Genomic DNA, 20,482 nt, shown 5'->3' with positions numbered 1-20,482 from the left:
CTCTGATTCTTGTTCCAGACAAGATATGTAGGCATAAGGTGCGATACCTTATCGAGCCCGTTTCTCTTAACCCCACCTGCGTTCCCCGTGTGTGTGTGATGTTTAGCAACCTTTTCTTTATTCTAGGACGTGGATCCCGTCGAGTACGACGGACGTGAGGGGTGCTAATACCTTCCCCTTGCGTAACCGACTCCCTTACCCTTTCTCTCTGGTCGCGAGACCATGTCTTTCCAGGTTTTTCTGATCGTTTCCTTTCCCTATCTTGGGATAAATAACGCGCAGTGGCGGCTCTGTGTGTTTTATTTTTAGGCTCGCCGGTTGATTTTTCGCAGGATGCGACACTTACCCAGCATATCTATTTCCCCCGGGTTTTATTGATGTTTTCCCTTCCCTTTGGGGATAAATAAAGTTCGATGGCGACTTTGTTGTATGTTCGAGCGTACGATACGTTCGGGTATATTTCCGCTAGCCTCACTTATGTGATGAACTTGATGCATGTGCTTATTGTTGCTTTTGTGAATGAACTTGATGCGTTTGTATTTGTGATTTGTGGATGAATGAAGATGAGACTGAGAGAGAGTGGTAGTGGAATCCTTATGAAAAACGCAATGAGGTGCTATTTATATAGAATCCAAAATCTGTCAAAAATTAAAATGAAATTCGGATGAAATGCAATGTTAGTTATAAATGCATGATTTCTGTTATTTGCAATTGGAATAAGTTAGTTTATCTTGAAACAGTTAGGAAATTCAGAATGAAAATTGAAATGATAATTTAATTATTTTTGAAATTGAGTTAATTATATTTGGTTTTGAACTTCTGTTAAAACTCTATTGATGTAGATTCTATTAGCTGTTAGTTTTAGGTTAGTTAGGAATTTGCTTATGGCCTGTTAGTATTATGCAGATTTGCAGGTTCTAAATCAGTCTGTTTATGGCAATTGAATTGAATAGAAACTCCTAGCTGCAGTCATGACATTTAATCCTTTTTTCTGTTAAAAACTATTTCATGTTAATTGGTTTGAATGCAGAAGAAGAGTTAATTCAGTTAACATATGGGACATTAGTTACCCTGAAACAAAATGATGAATTGTTGTTGCGGATTTGTTTGGATTGTGACATCAGTTTTTTGTTATGAAAATCAAGTGTGGATGTGATAGTTCAAGTGAGTTTGGCTTAGTTTAGTTGTAATCCATGTTAATTCTGGTTTTGGATTTTGCAGACCGAATTTTGCAGAGTGATGTTAAGGTGTTCCTAGTGTCATCATAAAAATAATGCAGGATGGTAGGCAATGCTCATGTGTGGAATTTGGTTTGCTCAATCTATCATTGATGCTGGATTAATGTATTGGCTTGTGAACTCATGGTGCGCTCGGAATGCCTTGAAGACTTGAATTATGGAATGTTTTGTCATGAGCTATTGCTTGGAATCATGGACTATATTGAACTAAATCGGGAAATGGGTTGACATTTAGATTTAAGACTTGTTATGTATATTGGAGATATGTCTTAGAATGTTGATTGAACTTGAATTGAAATGTGGGATTGTAGTAAATTGAATGTAATAAATATGGATGGATTTTGACTTTGTTATGGAAAGATTTTGAATTGAATTGGAAAATGGTTATGGATTGACTTGAATGTGAGATGGAATTTAAATGTTAACTTTGAATGATTTTAAATGGTTTTTAATGATCTAAATGTTAATGAATGAATATTTAAAGTCATGAATATATTGATGTAGTTCAAATGCTAAAAAGTTAATAAACCTTATAAGTCAAATGTTAACTTATATTCTTTATCATGGCATGAAAATGATGGATGAAGAAAGATGTCATTTGAGAATTGCTAGATCATGTTGACTTTGGTCAACTGTTGACCAAAAATTCAACAGTTGACTAAAAGTCAAAATTGCCAAAAATGTTTAATTTGCAAACATGGTTTATGGAAATATGAAATAAATTTGCAAAAGACATTGAGTCGTGAATGATGAATGTGGATGAAATTAAGACATAAGAATATAATAAATCAAGAATCCAATGGATGAATCAAGACATGAATGTGCCATAAACAAAGAATCAATGGACTAAGGCTATGAATGCAAACATGAACAAACTTGGATGTAATAAAGCATTAGGTCATAATGACCATTAAACAAAGGTCTAGTAATCAAACCACAATGACCAAACTAGTTCAATCCATGAATTAAGGTTCTTCATGGTCAAGTCAAGATCAAGATATGAACCAAAAAGATTAGATGTCCATACTTCTAAAACTAGGAATCCATATACAATAACAAGATTAAGATGCATGCCATAATGTTTGGGTTTCCCTAGTTAGGGTTTAGGCAACCAAGATATGGCCTAGAGAGCATCCACTAGGTCCCATAACCACATCAACAAGAATTAGGGTTTCAATCCCAACATGATCAGATGAAAAGCCCAATCACATTCTAGGAATTTGACCCATGCACAAACCCTAGTCTTGCAAGCTACTGAGCTCTGAATCTATAGATTAATAAATGTCAACATGAATGAATGCATATGGATGAAGCATGAATATGTACAAATGAATCTCAAGTCCAAGGTTGAGTGAAAAGATAAAAAGGGGAAAACAAATTTTGGGGTACAACAGTATGGATTATGAAAAAGATGTGAGAATTGTGTGATTTCCTCTTAGAAACTTAGTTAATTAAAAAGTGAATTATGATGTAATATATGCTTGGAATAATTATGTAATATATGTATGAAATAATGATGTAATAAATGAGAGATATTTTGGATACTCTAGAAACATTGATTTTTGTTTTATGATGCATGAAAATGATTAATAAATAAAATAGATATTTTGATGATAAATCAAATGATCATGAATTTATTTTTCAAAATGCATAATGAAAAAAAGAATCAATTTTAATCAATCTCTTCAACTTGTAAAATGTTGACTTTTTTACAATAATGCATATATGCATGGTTATGGTGACTTTATTTGATGATAAAAATGCATATAGCTAAAAATGAAACATTGACAAATGGACATGTATCAGATGAATTTAAATTGCCTGAACAAAATTGGGGTGTCACACTACCTTCATACAAAGTAGAGCTATTTTAGCTTCAACTATTAAAGTAGTGGATGAAATGAATGATACATCACAAATCTTCTTCCAGGTAATCATTCTATCTCTATATTTCCCCTTTTTATTTTCTTACAATTTACTATGTTTATGTTAACTCACAAATTTCAACTATGTCAGTGACCTAAATGAGTTTTTGAGTTGCGACTCGATTGACATATCTGAAGCTAATGATATTGATGGTTTCGAGCATTTAACTACTCAATTCTTGAACTGTTTGAAAACATCAGGCTTGCCAAATAATTTCATGAAACTAAAAATCGGAATATGTACCATGTTGATAAGGAATTTGGATCAATTTGAAGCCTTTGTAATAGTACAAGATTGATGATGACTAGACTAGCAAATAATGTCATTGAAGGAAAAACTATTTCATGTACCCATGTTAGAAATACTATTTATATACCAAGAATGTCTTTATCTCATTCTCAATCTTCTTGGCCATTCAAACTTATTAAAAAACAATTTTGTATTATTGTTTCATTTGTAATGACGATTAACAAATCTCAAAGTCAATCCTTAAACTATGTTGGTTTATATTTGCCAAAGAATTTGTTCAGTCACGAACATTTTTATGTAATAATATCAAGTGTCAAGAGCAAGACTGATATGGTAATATTAATTCATAATAAAGATAAAAATCCATTATCTCAACCAACAACGGTGGTATTCAAAGAATTTTTTTACAATGTTGTTTAAAATTTCATATATTTAATATTTATTATTCATTTACCTTTACTTTAAAGAGTACTAGTACCTAGGGGTGTTCGCGGTGCGGTTTGAACGGTTTTGACGCTAAAAATCATCTGAACCGTAAGAGAAAAAAAGCATGCAGTTCGGTTTGGTTCGATTGACTTTTAGAAATAAACCAATGCGGTTTGGGTTGATTCGGTTGGTTCAGTTTTTTACAAGATTTTTATTGAGCGATACATACACCTATATAGAATAACATAATTTTGTGTTTAGTCATTCATATTTTACCAAATAACAACAAAACTCATCATATTTAGACAAAAACTTCTTATTCAATATACAAAAATAAGATTAGAAAAAAGTGGAATAAAAAACATAAAATAGTAGCATAAAATAATATAAAAAAATATTATAATAAAAAAAAGCGGATAAAATTAGAGATTAGAGAAGATGAAAAAAAAAACATAAGAGATGCGAGATTAGAGAAGAAAGATGCGATAAAAATGTAATTGAAAGAGAAACAATAACATAAAATTAAGAAAATGAAAAATAAAGAACATAATAGATGAGAGATTGGAGTAGAAAATGTGAGATGTACATGAAAAAGAAGATGAGAAGAATGTGCGATACTGCTAGAAGAGATTTGAAAAGGTTGAAACTAAAATCATAAGTGTGAGTAAAAGAATATTTGTAGGGTTAAGGTATAATAGGTTTGAGTTTTGGGTTGGATGTGGAATAAATGAAGTTTATGTTGTAACATAAAATAATTTGATTTGGTTTAGTTCGGTTTGCAAAATACAAACCGCAAACCAAACCGAATAGCACGGTTTTATTATAAAATAATTCATACACATCCGAACCAAATACGTTTTTTACGATTTTAATTTAATTTAATTTAATTTGCGGTTTTCTATTGAATTGGTTTGGTTTTCAACATCCCACTAGTTTCTTTCATATAGTTCTATCAAGTTCTATCAAGTGCAATTTTATTACAATGACAATTTTGCTTCAAAAATGAAATAATGATAAGAACATTGGTGTCTCTAATAAGGCGACATGGGTTAAATAGATGGAACGATGACCCATTTTCACAAACAACAAACACGGCGGCGCAACCGCAACTCCGATAGACGAAGCAACAACAATGGTATGAATCCAATTATCTTATCACTGAAAACCCATCATCATGTTTTCATATCTCCGCCTCTGCCATAACCCTAACCTCACTTTCATAAAACCCTCTCCCATTCTCCATCTTCTTCTCCAACCCTTCTCTTCTTCCGCAAACCACTCTTTCACACTCAACTACCTCATCCAAAACCTCGCTTTCTCTCCCGAAACCGCTTCCAAAATCTCCACCAAACTTCTACTCAACAACTCACAAAACCCCGATTCAGTCCTCGCCTTATTCAAATCCCACGGCTTCTCAAATTCCCAGCTTTCCACTCTCATCAAAACCTGCCCCAATCTTCTCACCTACCATCCCAACAAAACCCTTCTCCCCAAACTCAATTTCCTTCTCCAAAAGGGTGCTTCCACTTCTGACTTAATCGACATCATCACCAAAAATCCAAGGATCTTATATCTAAGCTTGCAAAATTCCATCATCCCATTTTATGATTTAGTCAAAAGATTCTTCCTTTCTGATGAATCCACTATCGCCTCTCTCAAAGTACGCTCTTGCATGATTTATTCTAAAACCCCATCTCAGAATATTCAATTGCTGCTTCAAAATGGGGTTCCTGAGTCTAAAGTTGGTATTTTGTTTCGAAATTGGTATACTGTATTCACTCAGAACCCTCCGGTATTTGAGAAGGTAGTGATGGAACTAAAGGAATTGGGATTCAACCCCAAAACTACATTTTTCACTGTGGCATTGCGTGCTAAGATTAACAGCAAATCGAATTGGGAAAACAAGATTGATGTGTATAAGAAATGGGGTTGGTCGCAGGAAGATATTGTTTCAGCATTTTTGAAGCATCCATGGTGTATGTTGGCATCTGTGGATAAAATTGAGGCAGTGATGAAGTTTTTTGTTGATCACATTGGTTGGGAGTCTCTTGTGCTTGCCAAACATCCAATACTTATTATGATGAGTTTGGAGAAAAGGGTTATTCCTCGGGCTTTTGTATTGAAGTTTCTTGAATCCAAAGGTTTGGTTAAGGATGCTAAATTGGCTAGACCTTTCAAAGTTTCTGAGGATGTGTTTTTGAAGAAGTTTGTGAATTGCTTTGAGGAAGAAGCTTCTAATTTGTTGAAGTTGTATGAAGAGAAAAGAGAAGTTTCACGTAATGTTTGAGAAACGGTATGTGACTGTAATTTGGGAAGCTACATCAAGGATCTCAGCAACCATGACGCAATGTGACTGCAAGTTTTGAAGATAGGTGAGATATGCAAGGGGCCTCAGGCCTCTCACGTCTCTTTGACTTTTTTTTTCGGTTTGAAATAGTCAACAACTTTAGTCAGTGTTTACTGCTAGTGTAAGTTTATAAGTCTTTCACTTGATCACCTATATGATTCCTTCATTGATTAAAGGAAAAACCACAACCATTTAGACTAGAAATACTTGTTGTAATTGGACAACTAATAATGTCTTTTGCAAGCAACATGAGTTATACCTTAAACTCACTATTTGTTGCACAAATGATGTTCATTCGCGTGCAAACATGATATATAGCCTTATAATACAATTTTGGTTGTGGCTTTGTTTATACCAAAGTTTATTGCCTAGTGCCTACTACTGTGTGTAAGTCATTTTTCTGCTGATTGATTCTTGAATATTTGGAAGGGAATGTTTAACACATATAGAAGAACATACAAAATAAGAGGTTTGACTTGTTTAGTGAGCTGCTTTAGTTGTGCATATGCTTAGAAGCCAATGGCAATGTATTGAACTGCAACGGATATAAAGGAACATAGTAATGGAACTGCTGTAAAAAATCTCATAAAACTCCCATTTAATATATCTCATGGTTACCTAGTTGGTTAGTTCTCTGAAAGAAAACTGTTATGAAGATGATTGTGAGAAAGAAAGAATAATTGAATTGTTGTATATGCCATTAATAAGGTCCATTAAATATGTCAGACATTTTTAAATCACGAATGCTTGAGCAATATAAGACATACTAGTATGAGATGGTTAAACAACACAAAAGCCTAAAGGCTGAAATCGTATTTCATCAAAATTCACTACATACTATTACAGTTTTGAGATGTTTAACATGACATGATACTAATCCTTTTTCTCTAATTTGATAATCTTCTTAAGTTTGGTTGAGGAACCATCCAGATTTTATCTTTTTTTGCAGTGTGTGATTGGATCTGAGTTATACTTGGATGTAATTTTGAGATCCTGTTATTGGAAAATTGAGAAAAATAATCAATAACCCTAGAACAACAGAATAATAAGCAAAACGATAAGTTATAAGGATACTGTAACAACTTCCCATTTCTTCAGCAGCATCATAATTTGCCTCATTAACAGACTCTTTAATCTTAACAACATTAAAAGAAATTCCAGTATGTAATTTGTTTATACATGAAGGTGCATAAAATCAATTAGGATTAACAACACATATAAACGGTGACAATACTTGCCATTGCTGTGGTGTTATAGGTGTCCGAGATATTGTTACCTTGGTGTCAAAAGCAGAGAATGATCAACACAACAGTTTGATGAAACAAAATCACGTTGGAGAATAAATATCTGGTTTTTTTTCCATGGAGCCTTTAGTGAACGACTCATCCCGAAGAATCATGACAACATAGCAACTTTTCCACGAGAGTTGACACTTAACTTTAAAAGCAATCTTCGAACCCAATAAAACATCAAGTGCTAAGGGGAATTCTAAGGGATCATCAATTCCGGCCTACATAAGCAAGTATCAACATTAGCAAACATCAAAGTAGATTAGGCCACAATTAAGTATTAGAATTTGAAATCAGGAATAAACCTTAATCATTATATCGTGCATTTGAGCAGCAGATACACCAAATAATTGTGAGCATAGCCTTTCACAGAAAACAAACTTACTACATTTACATTTACCATAATGAGAAACTTCATTTTCTATTTTATACCTAAGGTAAGATGAGTAACGGTGTTAAGAGACATATTTACATGAATATTTGGATAAAACTATCTATTATATCACAAGTTATGTTACCTAAAGATTCCTGCCTCAGTGGAATGTCCAACTTCACACAATAAAGGAGCTTTGTCACCGCGAGCAACCTTGGGGCACTAATGACAAGCCTGATAATACCAACCATATTGAGATGCAATGAGTTTTTTAGTGGTAGTTACGGTAGCACAGAATGTAATCTGCGTGATTTGGAAACAACAAAATATGTGAATGTTCATAATCAATTAATGTATATTCAAATTGTTTCAATCATGAAGAGTAATGTATACATCACAAAGTTTAATAATCTCATTGAGGTAACATAATAACCTTTGAAAGTAATTTTTGAATAGGAGATTGGTGAGAATTTTTAGAGTTTTGTGAATAGAGTTGAGAATGAGAGCTTAATTGGCCCAAAACGTTGACCAAAGATTCTTTAGGGATGCTGCATCAAAAAGTCACAAAAAAAGTTAATAAAAAATATAAAGAAGTTGTCGGTTGTAATGAAACAAAATACATTCCATCGATGGCACCTGTCAATAAACTATTCGATTGAAGGCAAATCAACATTGATGTACAATTTGATTACGTTGTACATGTTTGTAACAAAAAATAGATATTTTTCTACATTATATAAGACATATGTTTTAAGTGTATAATAGTTTCTCACCAGTTGAAGATATATGTTAATAGCAACAAAATTACAATTATCTTCTTCTTTGACTTTCACGTACTAAAGCAAAATAATAGTTGGGCCAAATGTATTGATCCGCTATTGGTTGAATTTGATGAATTGGTAGGCATACGACTCCCAAAGAGTATAATTGATGGTGTTCTTGCTATAAATACTGTGAGAATGTATATTACACTGTGACATAAGAGAAAGTAAATTTTGAGGCAGTTCAGTGTGGTATTGGGAGACAAGTAAGATACACATGGTCTTTCATTATAAAATTTACTTGCTGTTTTTCCCTCCTGATTGGGTCTATGTGAAACCTATACTATCAACCATTCCTATGATGTCTGGAAAAAAATTGTAAGAATTAAAAGGTATAACAGAAATGTTAAGAAAGGATTTAAAGGGTAAGCGCATAAACATCATTTGTCACCTATGAGTACATCCTTCTTAAATCGTCTGATCATGATATCAGCAAAACTGGTAAAGTTGTTTGTTTTAGCTGGAATGACATGTTTGTTAACATCATTCACGAATGTCCCTCTAATGAACTTCACCATAAACTTGTGGCACGAAGACCAAATAATTAGCCTGAACCTTGAAATTTGATATAGTGTAAGCGTGGTCTACCGTTAACTTGTCATTTAATGCTGACATATACGTTATTGGCACAACGACATGTATATCACTCCCTTGACAAAGAAAGGAAAGTGAAAAGCCCATCAAAAACCAAACTATTAACACCAAAATGATGTTAAAACATTTTGAATACTATAGTTGCATTCAATGGTGTGATAACAAATCCAGATTGCAAACACACAATAACACATAAGATGCAATCAAAGAACACCATAAAGAATGCACATCATATCTAGTAAAAGTACTCTATCTTTACCCGCTCGAATGGTGTACAACAAAAAAGCATCGAACTATGTTTTAACACTGAGACCTACGTTGAAAAGTGGTGTGACTCACTTACACACCAGACAACGTCAAAGAACGCCATAAAAATGCACATGATATGTTGTAAAAGAACTCTATATGTATCATATGGAATGTTGGACAACAAAAAGCCTTTGAACAATGATCTAACATAGACACTGTTACATTCATAAGTGGTGTGAGTCACTAATGAACACATATGATATTATATTACGAAGTGTCCACCATGTAAGCATTAAAAAAATCGTTTTCTCATCGACTCCTTACAAATCTTACATCTATGCGAAACCCAAGAAATAAATCAGTACATAAATGTTTGATTTTCCTTCAGCAAAAAAGACCAAATGGACAAAATAACTAAAAAATGACATAAAAATAAATCAATCCAGAACAATAAATGCAGCATGCCGAGTAAGCAAACTTACATCTTTGTCTATGACGATCATTTCAAAGTGCTCCTTGTTCTTGGAAACAACCGACCATTTATGGTGTACCTTAACATCGACCTTCCATAGTTCTTTCATGCCGTTGATGTCGTTGATCTGAGGAAAAAATGGAAGAAGGTTGTGTTATGGAAGAAGTTGTGTTTGCTTAGTCCAAACCAAATGAAATCATATGACTTGAGTATACATCTCTAAATGGAAATATGAGAAAATAATAGTATAAAATAGTTGTAGCCATTTGGAAAACACAAAAGGTCCGGGTAAATTCAACTGACCGATTCCATTTTATCACCCAATGAAATGCGGCCCATTGAAATAACGCCGAACTTTAAAAACATTTTTTCACAGTAACAACACTGATTGAATATTCATATCGCAGAAACAGCGAGAGAGCAACAAACACCAGAGTGCAACTCTTGTTCTTCTTACTGCAACAACAATGGTATGAATCAAACTACACTCTTAATACTGTCTTTATTTATCAAACTTACAATCCTATCATCATGTTTTGTTACAATATTCGCAGATCATTGCTCTACCGTAATAACCTCACTTTCACAACTTCCTCTCCCATTCTTCATCTTCTTCTCAAACCCTTTTCATCTTCTTCTTCCAAAAATCACACTTTCACACTCAACTACCTCATTCAAAATCTTGCTTTCTCTCCGCAAACCGCTTCCAAAATCTCCACCAAAGTTCTTCTCCACAACTCACAAAACCCCGATTCAGTCCTCGCCTTATTCAAAACCTATGGCTTCTCAAATTCTCAGATTTCCAGTATCATCAAAAAGTGCCCTAAACTCCTCATTTTCAATCCCAATAAAACCATTCTCCCTAAACTCCATTTCTTTCTCACAAAGGGTGCTTCTACTTCTGACCTTATTCAAATCGTCACCAAAAATCCAAGGTTCTTATATCTAAGCTTGCAAAATTCCATCACCCCTTCTTATGATTTAGTCAAAAAATTCTTACTTTCTGATCAATCAACCATAGCCTCTATCAAAATTTACCCTTGCTTCATTTGTTCTAAAACCCCTTCTCAGAATATTCAATTCCTCCTTCAAAATGGCGTCCCGGAGTCTAAAGTTGTTACTTTTTTGTTGCAAAATCGGAATAACTTACTCACTCAAAATCCTCCGTTGTTTAAGAAGGTAGTGGTGGAATTAATGGAATTGGGATTCAACCCCAAAACAACTTTTTTCACTGTGGCATTGGGTGCTAAGATTATGAAACCCATATGGGAAACCAAGATTGGCTTGTATAAGAAATGGGGTTGGTCTGAAGAAAATATTGTCTCCGCATTTGTCATGTATCCATGGTGTATGTTGACGTCTGAGAGTAAAATCGAGGCATCAATGAGTTTTTTTGTCAATCACATGGGTTGGGATTCCCTTGTGCTTGCCAAAAATCCGATACTTCTTTCGCTGAGTCTCGAGAAAAGGGTGATTCCTAGGGCTTTTGTCTTGAAGTTTCTTGAATCTAAAGGTTTGATTAAGTATGCTAAATTGGCTGCACCTTTCAAAGTTTCTGAGGATCTGTTTTTGAAGAGATATGTGAATCGATTTAAGGAAGAATCTTCTCAGTTGTTGAAATTGTATGAAGAGAAAAAATATGTTTCAAATAAGGCTTTATGAAAAGGTTTGCGATTGCGACGTAATAAGGGAAGCGACATCATCTGTTTCCGCGATCATGACACAGCGTGGCTGAATTTAGAACCTTGTTTTGAAGATAGCACAGATATGCAAGCTGTGTCTCAACTGGTTAGCTAGAAATACTTATTGTAATTTGACAACTAATAATGACTTTTGAATGCAACATGAGTTATGTATTTTGGTACACATCAAGGTCGATAATTAAGGTCTTCGATAGTAACCTTAACTTTCACTATTTGTTGCACAAGTAATGTTCATTCATGATTAGACATGGTATGTAGTCTTACAACACAATTTTGTTTGTGGTTTTGTTTATACAAAAGTTCATTGCCTACTCTGCATACTTTGCTTATGATCTTAATCTCAACTTGCATACAAATTATAACTGAAAGAAGGTGAGAAGGTGAGAAGGATGATGTTTATTTGGAAAGAAACAAGAATACATCTATTTTCTTCTTTATTGTTCTTAAAGCAGTTTTATTGATAGGTTTGATGGCTTCATATATGAAGATGATACTTATTCTTATCCTGTTTGTTTGTGCACTGCCCTTTTTGTTTCGATACAAATTTGGTCAGAAGTCGACCAACCTCACTGTCTGCTTATTGTTTTAGTTATTCAATCATATGTCTTCGAGTTGAGTAAAGGGAAGCAGAGATTGAACTATTATTCCTCATAAAATATGAGATATTGATGATGAACTGTGTTATGGTAGGAGCGTAGGACTGTGTGTGACTCATTTTTCTGTTGATTGGCTGTTGAGCTGCTTTAGTTGTACACATGTTCGTTAATCACTTATTGAACATGTTTAATTGTTCCTAACTAATCACTTATTGAACATTTTGAATTGTTTCTGATGAATCATCCATTGCATATCTAAAAAAGTGGTTATAAAATTATATTAATGAGAATCAATTTGGATGCTGACATAAGTTGTTGCATTTGATGACCAGAACTCTATTGGACGTTACACAATCATATTTACTGACCAATTGTCTACAAGAAAAATTTCTTGCATATGTGAACACACTTATTTAATCATATAAGCTTGTGTGATATGACCCTATAGAGGTAGCAGAGTATAGCAGTAAAAATGTAGCAATGTCTGTCTCAAAAACAAAAGTTATGCTCCTTCAATCTTCAGGAAGTTGGTACTGTTCAAAAGAAAAAACTCATTGCTGATTCTGGTATCTTTCGTTTTAGATAAATTTAATGATCCGATAAATATATGCTTATCCATCTATTGCATTATGGCGAATGCAGAAGTCACACATTCGAGACCTTGTGGGCGTTTAGTCAATGATCTGATGGTCAATACAAATTTATATTTTATTTTATTATTTTAAAATACGTAGTTTGATTTTGAACTATATAATTTTAAAGAAATTGTTACCAATGTGCTGAATACTTGTACTCAACATATTCTTAGCTAGTTGACATGAACCCCAATTAAAATTGCAGCACATTGTTATCCCAATTTTATTCTGATATTTAAAACTCTTGTGTATTTTCGGCACCCCTGAATTTCGTTTTTGAATAGGCAACGACAATAATAAACTCTAGTTGTAGCAGCTTCGAGTTTTTTTGCGTATCTATATTATATTGTTGTTTGCTGCTCGAATTTTTAAATCTAATTTATCTTTCGAAAATCATTTTAGAAGTGATATGACATGGTTCTCCACAGTTGAAACAAGTCAAAATTGCACCCATGCATTCTGCGACGTGATGTCCCTGCTTCCCACACTTGAAACACGTAGGGATTGTGCTCTTGTACTCAACAACACGATGACCTAACTCTCCACATTTGAAACATCTCAGAGAAGAAGAAACTCCTCCCCCTACTTGTTCCACTCCCACTTGTAGCCTCCTACTGGGGTTTTCAATTCTCCTTTGCAACTGGAGTCATATACGGCTTTCCGTGATTCTAATTCCCATTCTTCTTCTCGCTCACACTCTTGTAGTAAACATATATGACTCTACTATCCTCATCATAAATTCTGTATTTGTTTACCAATACTGAGAAACTACGGATCTCTTGATATCCGATTAACAAGCTTGATCTCAGGACGTAGACCACTTTCGAACTTCAGGCACTTTGAACCTTCAGCATCTACACCATTTCTTTTCTGCATAACTAGCCATAAAAATAAGTTGCAATAATAAAGCAAATATCAGTTTAACGAGTTCAAGCATCAACATCGTTCACACACATGTCACACACTAGGCAATAACTAAGTTCACAAAACCTAGGCGGAATGAACTGACCTACTATGATATCAATTATGTAAAACCCTAAACCCCAAACACTTAATTTATAAACATATGCGGATAATTTACTCAACAACAAGGTGTCACATTTTCTCAGCATAAAACATCTTTCTCAATTATCATATTATGGCAGCGGAAATAAAATAATAACAACTCAATTTCTTTCGTCTCATAAAATCAAACTCAACTTCATTTCAAATCATAAAATAAATAGTTAAATAATTCTCATAACACAGAATAAAAAGGTAACATATCTCAGTGTTACACCATTAGAGCGACACGCAAAAACTAAAATAAACTCAAAAACAATAAATGATGAAGAGGCTATTATGCCATCCTCCAAAAACACATCAACAACTAAGACTCATCTACCTGAGTATCTGCACCACATGCATAAAGAAAAACACAGATAAACAAACAAACAGGGGTGAGAAATACATAAAACAACAATAATAGTTCAAATGATATCACTCATCAATCACACAAATCCTCCACAATAATAATTAGTCACACATGCGGTTATGTATGCAATGTATTTTAACTCCTCCAATGCATGTGGTACTAAGGTTTTTGAATATTAGAGGTATGTTATTGATTAATCCACTCATCAGTGGTTCATCTCTGAACCTGGTTCCATCTTTGAACCAACATACTCATCACAGGTTCCACATTTGAACCTAAGACTCGTCACTGGATCGAAGTTCGTCACCATTAGGCTCGTCAAAGATTCCATCTCTGAACCCGAGACTCGTCACTAAAATGAAGTTTGTATCCTATCTCTGATATACATGATGCATGGATGCAACAAACAAATACAATACTCTTCCCAAACCTCTAACTCCCATACTCGTTATTAGTTCCTCTATGAACCTAAAGCTCAACATGAACATCGCCAATATAAGGCCACAACAATGGTTCCTCTTTGAAGCAAACACCTCATCATAACTCAACATGATAAGTAAGTTATATAATTTCTTGACAATGCTTATCAATAGCATCAAACAACCATCAACATTCAACAAGGCATATTCATAACACAACATAGCTCACAATTAACTCTAACAAATTTTACTCATAGGTTAAGAGTCACCAGAAATATTCTAACCTTAATTCAATTACTCCTCAACTCAACTCTGAACATATCATTTGACTCAAACTCAACTCATTTAATTCAACACAACTCTAAGCATATCAAACTCAACTCTAAAAATATCAAATAGGTCAAAACTCAACTCACTTAATTCTCAAACTCAACTCTAAACATATCCACATCATATTTCACACAAATATATCATCAAAATATTGGGCTTGTATCCTAACACATTAACAACTTAATTCACATAACATCTTATCAAAACATCCCCAAAATCATGTTTCCTGCTAGTCATATATCTGATTCGAATAATTATTTAAAATATCAAACAAAGACGGAATCAGGAAAATGAATATGTTTTGGAAAGCTTAGAGAGACTATTATAAGACTATAATTTTTATTTTTGGACTTAGGGTCCCAATTGGCACAGTTTAATCAAACAATGAAAATTGGTACCGACACAAGCATAATATTTCGTCCGACTTATAACTAGTATTTCTCCTACTAAACTTAATGAAATAAGATACTTATTAAGTCTAATATTTATTAAAAAAATTCTATTTTATTATGATATAATTTTACTCTTAAAGGACTTACTAAAATCAAGTTATGGATGAAACAAGACAATCAACACAGGACTGGAATTTGACTACACTTCTGGTATAAAAACCAGATAACTACTACTATTGTAGCGTTCCCAGACCCAATTTTCCCATTTCAAAACAAAGATTATCGATTTAGTTTTCTAATGTAACTGACCGCGCCTCAAACAGAGTTACAAAACTCAAGTTACACATGAAACAAGACGATCAATCCCCTTCCATGTCTATCTGCGATTTTCTGCATTTTTCTCTCTCATTGAAACAGACCCAGAATTTCAACATTTGAGTTCCAACTGTCCCAAAATACATAGAAACTTATAGTGCTTGAATTATATGGAAATTAACACATCAAAACACCGAATTAACACATAACATAAGCATATGAACAACAACGTCTTAAGTTTCCTCATGGCATATAATCATACGAAATTCATATCAACAACAACAATTAAGCAAGATTAACACAACTAAAATGAACTTACATCAATATAATTATGGAGGTTTTGCACAAACATCCCACAACTCAAATCTCACACCAATGGAGGAAGAGGAAAAAGGAAAAAAAGAAAGAGGAGAAAGATTCCTCTCTGTCCTATACACTTAAACACTTATAGTATGAACAATTCCCCCTCTCCCATCCCTTACGTTGAATTCGAATAAACTTGAAGCTTTGGCTATTGGTTTCTCTCTTCTCCTTCCAAAAGCTTCATAGTGTTTGCTCTTCTCTCCCTTGCCTCTTTTCACAATTTTTCCCATACTACCAAACCCTCACAACTTTTCTCCTCTAAATAAATAAAACTTAATTCTATTTTAATTTAATTAATTTTCCTCAACTCTCTATAATTCCACTCAACTCTTTAATTTCTTTAAAAAATTATTCTATTGTCTCAAAACTCATATTCTCATATTTTCTCTATTATTTTAATAAATAAAATCTAATAAAATCTAGCTACCAGTAAACTACAAATCCTCACCTATGCACTAAATTTAATACCATAAAACTCTATCCAAAATTCACCAACTTAAATAATTAAATTAAAAATACTTCAAAACTTGATTAAAAATAAATATAAAAAATCAGGGCGTTACACATGTTGGAACAAGATTTGCTCATATCCCTTGAATTTTGATTATAGCAAAGTACTTAAAAAATAATTGGGTATACTAACATATGTTAAAGTGCGCAAGATCATAAAACTTAAAGTCTACTCAGAATTGACTCTGCTGAAAGCATTTGTTGACAAGCTGAATGTCTCAGATTCTGATGGATCAAAATCTGATGGTTATGAAGGATCAGACTCTAAAAGTGGTGCTTCAGCTTCTGAAGGTTTAGACTTTGATCATGGTTCTTCTGCCTCTGGTGACAGCTCAGACTCTGAAGACCTCGACTTGAAAAGCTCAGCCTTTGATTCGTACTCTATCTCCATAGCATACCTATTTTATCAACATCATACTTAGGGGAAAAGTCAACTAGAATCACTTAGTGCAAGGCTCAAGGAAAGCTTATGTGACTTATCTAGTTCGCATCCACGTTTGGAGTCTCTTGTCTGTGTGCTTGAGCAGTGAAGTCTCTTTCTGGTGTGATTGAGCAGAAGTCTCTTGCAAGATTGCTTGAGCAGAAGCCTTTTCTGGATTGATTGAGCAATTAAAGTCTCTTTCTAGTATGATTGGGAAAATTTGTAATCAGTTTGATTATAGTAGAAATCTCTTGTTTGACAAGGGGACTGGACTACACTCAATTTAGGAGAGGAACCAAGATAAACTTTGTGTGTTGATTTGTTTATTGCTTCTGAACTTTATTATTATTCCGCTGTCATTGACATTCTGATATCAGACTCTGAACTTGTTCAGATTCTGAATTTGTTCATCATTAATGAAAAAAATTCTAAATACACAATTCAACCCCTCCCTCTCCCCCCTCTTATGTATTTTTCTCACCTTCAGTTGACATCAGAGCATGGTCTGTGCTAAACACTTTACAACGATACAGAAAAAGACCTGAAGAGAAAAATATATTAAAAATGTTTGGCTCTCATTCTAGTATTTTGTCAGGTAATTGTGGTATACCCTTTGACTATAATATTACTAAGAAAAGTTGTTACTCGGCTAGGCCACATTCATTCAATGGTGACTCTACTCAGCTTGAATGATGGAAAAGTAAAATGTATACTAATATCTTTGACCTTGATGATGAGTTGTGGGATATCCTTGAAGAAGGCACTAACATTGATGTTAATGGTGTTGGAATGGTAAAATACAGAAAAACTCTCACACCTGATCAAAAGAGAATTTACAAAAAACATCATAGAGTTAGAGACATTTTGATAGAAGCTCTACCTCATTATGAATGTATCAAGATCATTGATAAATCAATTATTAAGACTATCTTTGAGTATTTATGTTCCACTTATGAAGAGAACCAACAAGTCAAAAAGGCTAAGACCAACCTTCTTGTACAACATTAAGAGTCATTCAGAATGAAGGATGATGAAGATATTGAAACCATGTTTTTTAGGTTTCAAGTTCTTGTATTAGACCAGGTTCCGAGCAAAAGTTACACTACATCTGACCATGTAAAGAAGATTTTGAGAAGTCTTCCTTCTAAATACATACCAAAAGTCACAACTATTCAAAAGGTGTAAGACCTGAATACAATGAATCTTGAAAGTCATATTAGAGCCTTCAGAACCATGAGATGGTAAAAGACACCTTAGTAAAACATATATCATTTATTGTACCATTTATTTTTTGTTAGTCAATTTTCTCATCCAAAGTAAGATATGTGAATACAAAGACAAATTTTAACACATAATAGAGGGAAATAAACAATTATCCTAGTCACCCTTAACATAAATTTAAGTTTTTTCTTTTTTCAACTTCCTATTTTTATTACTTACTACTAATTCAAATATTGAATAATTGAAATTTATCAATCATTTTTTCGAATATGTGAAAATGAAATAAATAATTATCCTAATCACCCTGGCCACCTATTATCATATAATTAATTAATTAAATAACTAATTAATTAATTAAAATCTTTAAAATTAAAGCTCATTAAATACACACAAGACATCTCTATAGTCCATATAAATGGTAAAAGAGTCGTACACCTTTCCATCCCTACTTTTCTTGTACTCAAACAAGAGATATGAGAGATTAAATGCTGTTAGTTTGCCAAGTCTCTATCCCTGAAAATACTCCAAAGTCCAAACAGGAGGTGCTGCAGTGAAATCTGACAAGTGACTTCCCCCTCCACTGACAACCACATGAATTGTTCTGTTCACAGTTCCAAAGTAATGATATTTTTCTTTATTCACGCATTGGTTCTGCATTAAAAACATTTGAATAAAATACTATAATACAGGTTATACAAAAATAAAAAGCAAACCAGCAATAAGATGCTACTTGATATATATATATATATATATATATATATATATATATATATATATATATATATATATATATATATATATATATATATATATATATATATATATATATATATATATATATATATATATATATATATATATATATATATATATATATATATATATATATATATATATATATATATATATATATATATATTACATACATATATATGTATATATATATATATATATATGTATGTATATATATATATATATATATGTATATATATATATATGTATATATATATATATGGACATGATCCTTGCAAACTTTCCTTTCCCATGGGCTCTTCAAATGAGCCTTCCATGACATACCAAAAGTTAGAAGAGTAATTGAAGGGACGATGTGCTGCGAAGATCAATCATGGCTGTTGTTTTTGATCTACATTTGCAAGACAATTCTCAATGAATTGTACTGTTCTGAGCCTTCTTTCCAATCATGCCATTGTCTGCTATACAGAAACGAAACTTGCCATAATCCGTTGCATACCAGAATTTGGCTCTATCTCAGCAGGAAAATAGTACCTGGCTTCTGCAGTAACTCCTGTTCTGGTATTAAATCAAAAACCAATACTATATTATATAAGGGCCTCCATTATTCTTCGGTTAATGTAAGGATCATTTTTTATTAACTCCTTTACTCCTTTCTTCAACAACAGGGTGTTTCAAAAACCAATACATTATACTTCGGTTAATGTAAGGATCATTTTTGATTCACCTATAAATAAAATTCATCAAACATCATTCAAATGTTTAATATTAATATAAATAGTTAATGATCAATTTCAACTACCTCAGTAATGTCTTCATGAAGCAAGAATATTGAACAACCAAACTTTCTTGCAAACTGATAATGTAAGTTGCATTCATCATTTTCTCCTCATTGATAAAAAAATTGAATGAAAAAAAATATGAAACTGGTTTTTGTTAATACAGTTACACATTTGAAGTATAAGGAAAAGGAAAACATACCTGTTAGTTCTTTTGTTATAAGACCCCAATTTACAGCTCTAGGTTGCACAGAACTAAGAAGCTCCAGGAAAAATATTCCATCTGATATACTTTTATCCTGAAACTTTAAACAACTATAATCAACCAAATTATGTTGATCTTTTCCAGCAATATTTACAGCACCAATAGTTTTTTATATTCCTGCACAATGTCATTTCCAGCAATATTTACCAAGGAAAATTTAAGTTGTTTCCCTATTTTCACAACTTGGTTACAATTCTCAACTTTTTAAAATGGCATCTCAATAGGAGGCTTGTTTGCAATCTTTCAATTAACAATCCCAGGTGATACTTTGGCAAGAGTTTCTAAAAGTACCCACCTGCAATATTAAAAAAGTATAATCACCTCATTGTTCGTTTTTTAAATACTACGGTTTAGTTTACGAATTTACTCCTGAATTGTAAGT

The 20,482-nt window shown here is 33.0% G+C and overlaps 2 protein-coding genes and 1 long non-coding RNA gene across 3 annotated transcripts; 2 read left to right on the top strand and 1 right to left on the bottom strand.

Moving 5' to 3' along the window:
* Nucleotides 1-4,805: 4,805 nt before the first annotated feature.
* LOC127079362 (uncharacterized) lies at nucleotides 4,806-6,564 on the top strand. Its single transcript, XM_051019756.1, has one exon. It carries the CDS (start codon nucleotides 5,014-5,016, stop codon nucleotides 6,124-6,126), a length of 1,113 nt encoding a protein of 370 aa, XP_050875713.1. The 5' UTR covers nucleotides 4,806-5,013; the 3' UTR covers nucleotides 6,127-6,564.
* Nucleotides 6,565-10,263: 3,699 nt separating this feature from the next.
* On the top strand, nucleotides 10,264-12,016 carry LOC127079354 (uncharacterized). Its single transcript, XM_051019750.1, has one exon. It carries the CDS (start codon nucleotides 10,516-10,518, stop codon nucleotides 11,644-11,646), a length of 1,131 nt encoding a protein of 376 aa, XP_050875707.1. The 5' UTR covers nucleotides 10,264-10,515; the 3' UTR covers nucleotides 11,647-12,016.
* Nucleotides 12,017-18,649: 6,633 nt separating this feature from the next.
* Nucleotides 18,650-20,031, bottom strand: LOC127079348 (uncharacterized). The gene is made up of 3 exons (XR_007787919.1): nucleotides 19,859-20,031; nucleotides 19,381-19,783; nucleotides 18,650-18,954 (listed from the first exon to the last, which is right to left on the bottom strand). It is a non-coding gene; the product is annotated as an uncharacterized LOC127079348 (long non-coding RNA).
* Nucleotides 20,032-20,482: the final 451 nt, after the last annotated feature.

Source organism: Lathyrus oleraceus, chromosome 1 (assembly GCF_024323335.1).
Source record: "Lathyrus oleraceus cultivar Zhongwan6 chromosome 1, CAAS_Psat_ZW6_1.0, whole genome shotgun sequence".
NCBI lineage: Eukaryota > Viridiplantae > Streptophyta > Magnoliopsida > Fabales > Fabaceae > Lathyrus > Lathyrus oleraceus.
Note: the sequence above shows the minus strand (reverse complement) of the source record. Positions and strands in the feature narration are given on the sequence as shown.

Bases quoted from the DNA above. Each gene is read 5' to 3' on its own strand.
- LOC127079362 (XM_051019756.1), top strand. From the start codon at position 5,014: ATGTTTTCATATCTCCGCCTCTGCCATAACCCTAACCTCACTTTCATA.
- LOC127079354 (XM_051019750.1), top strand. From the start codon at position 10,516: ATGTTTTGTTACAATATTCGCAGATCATTGCTCTACCGTAATAACCTC.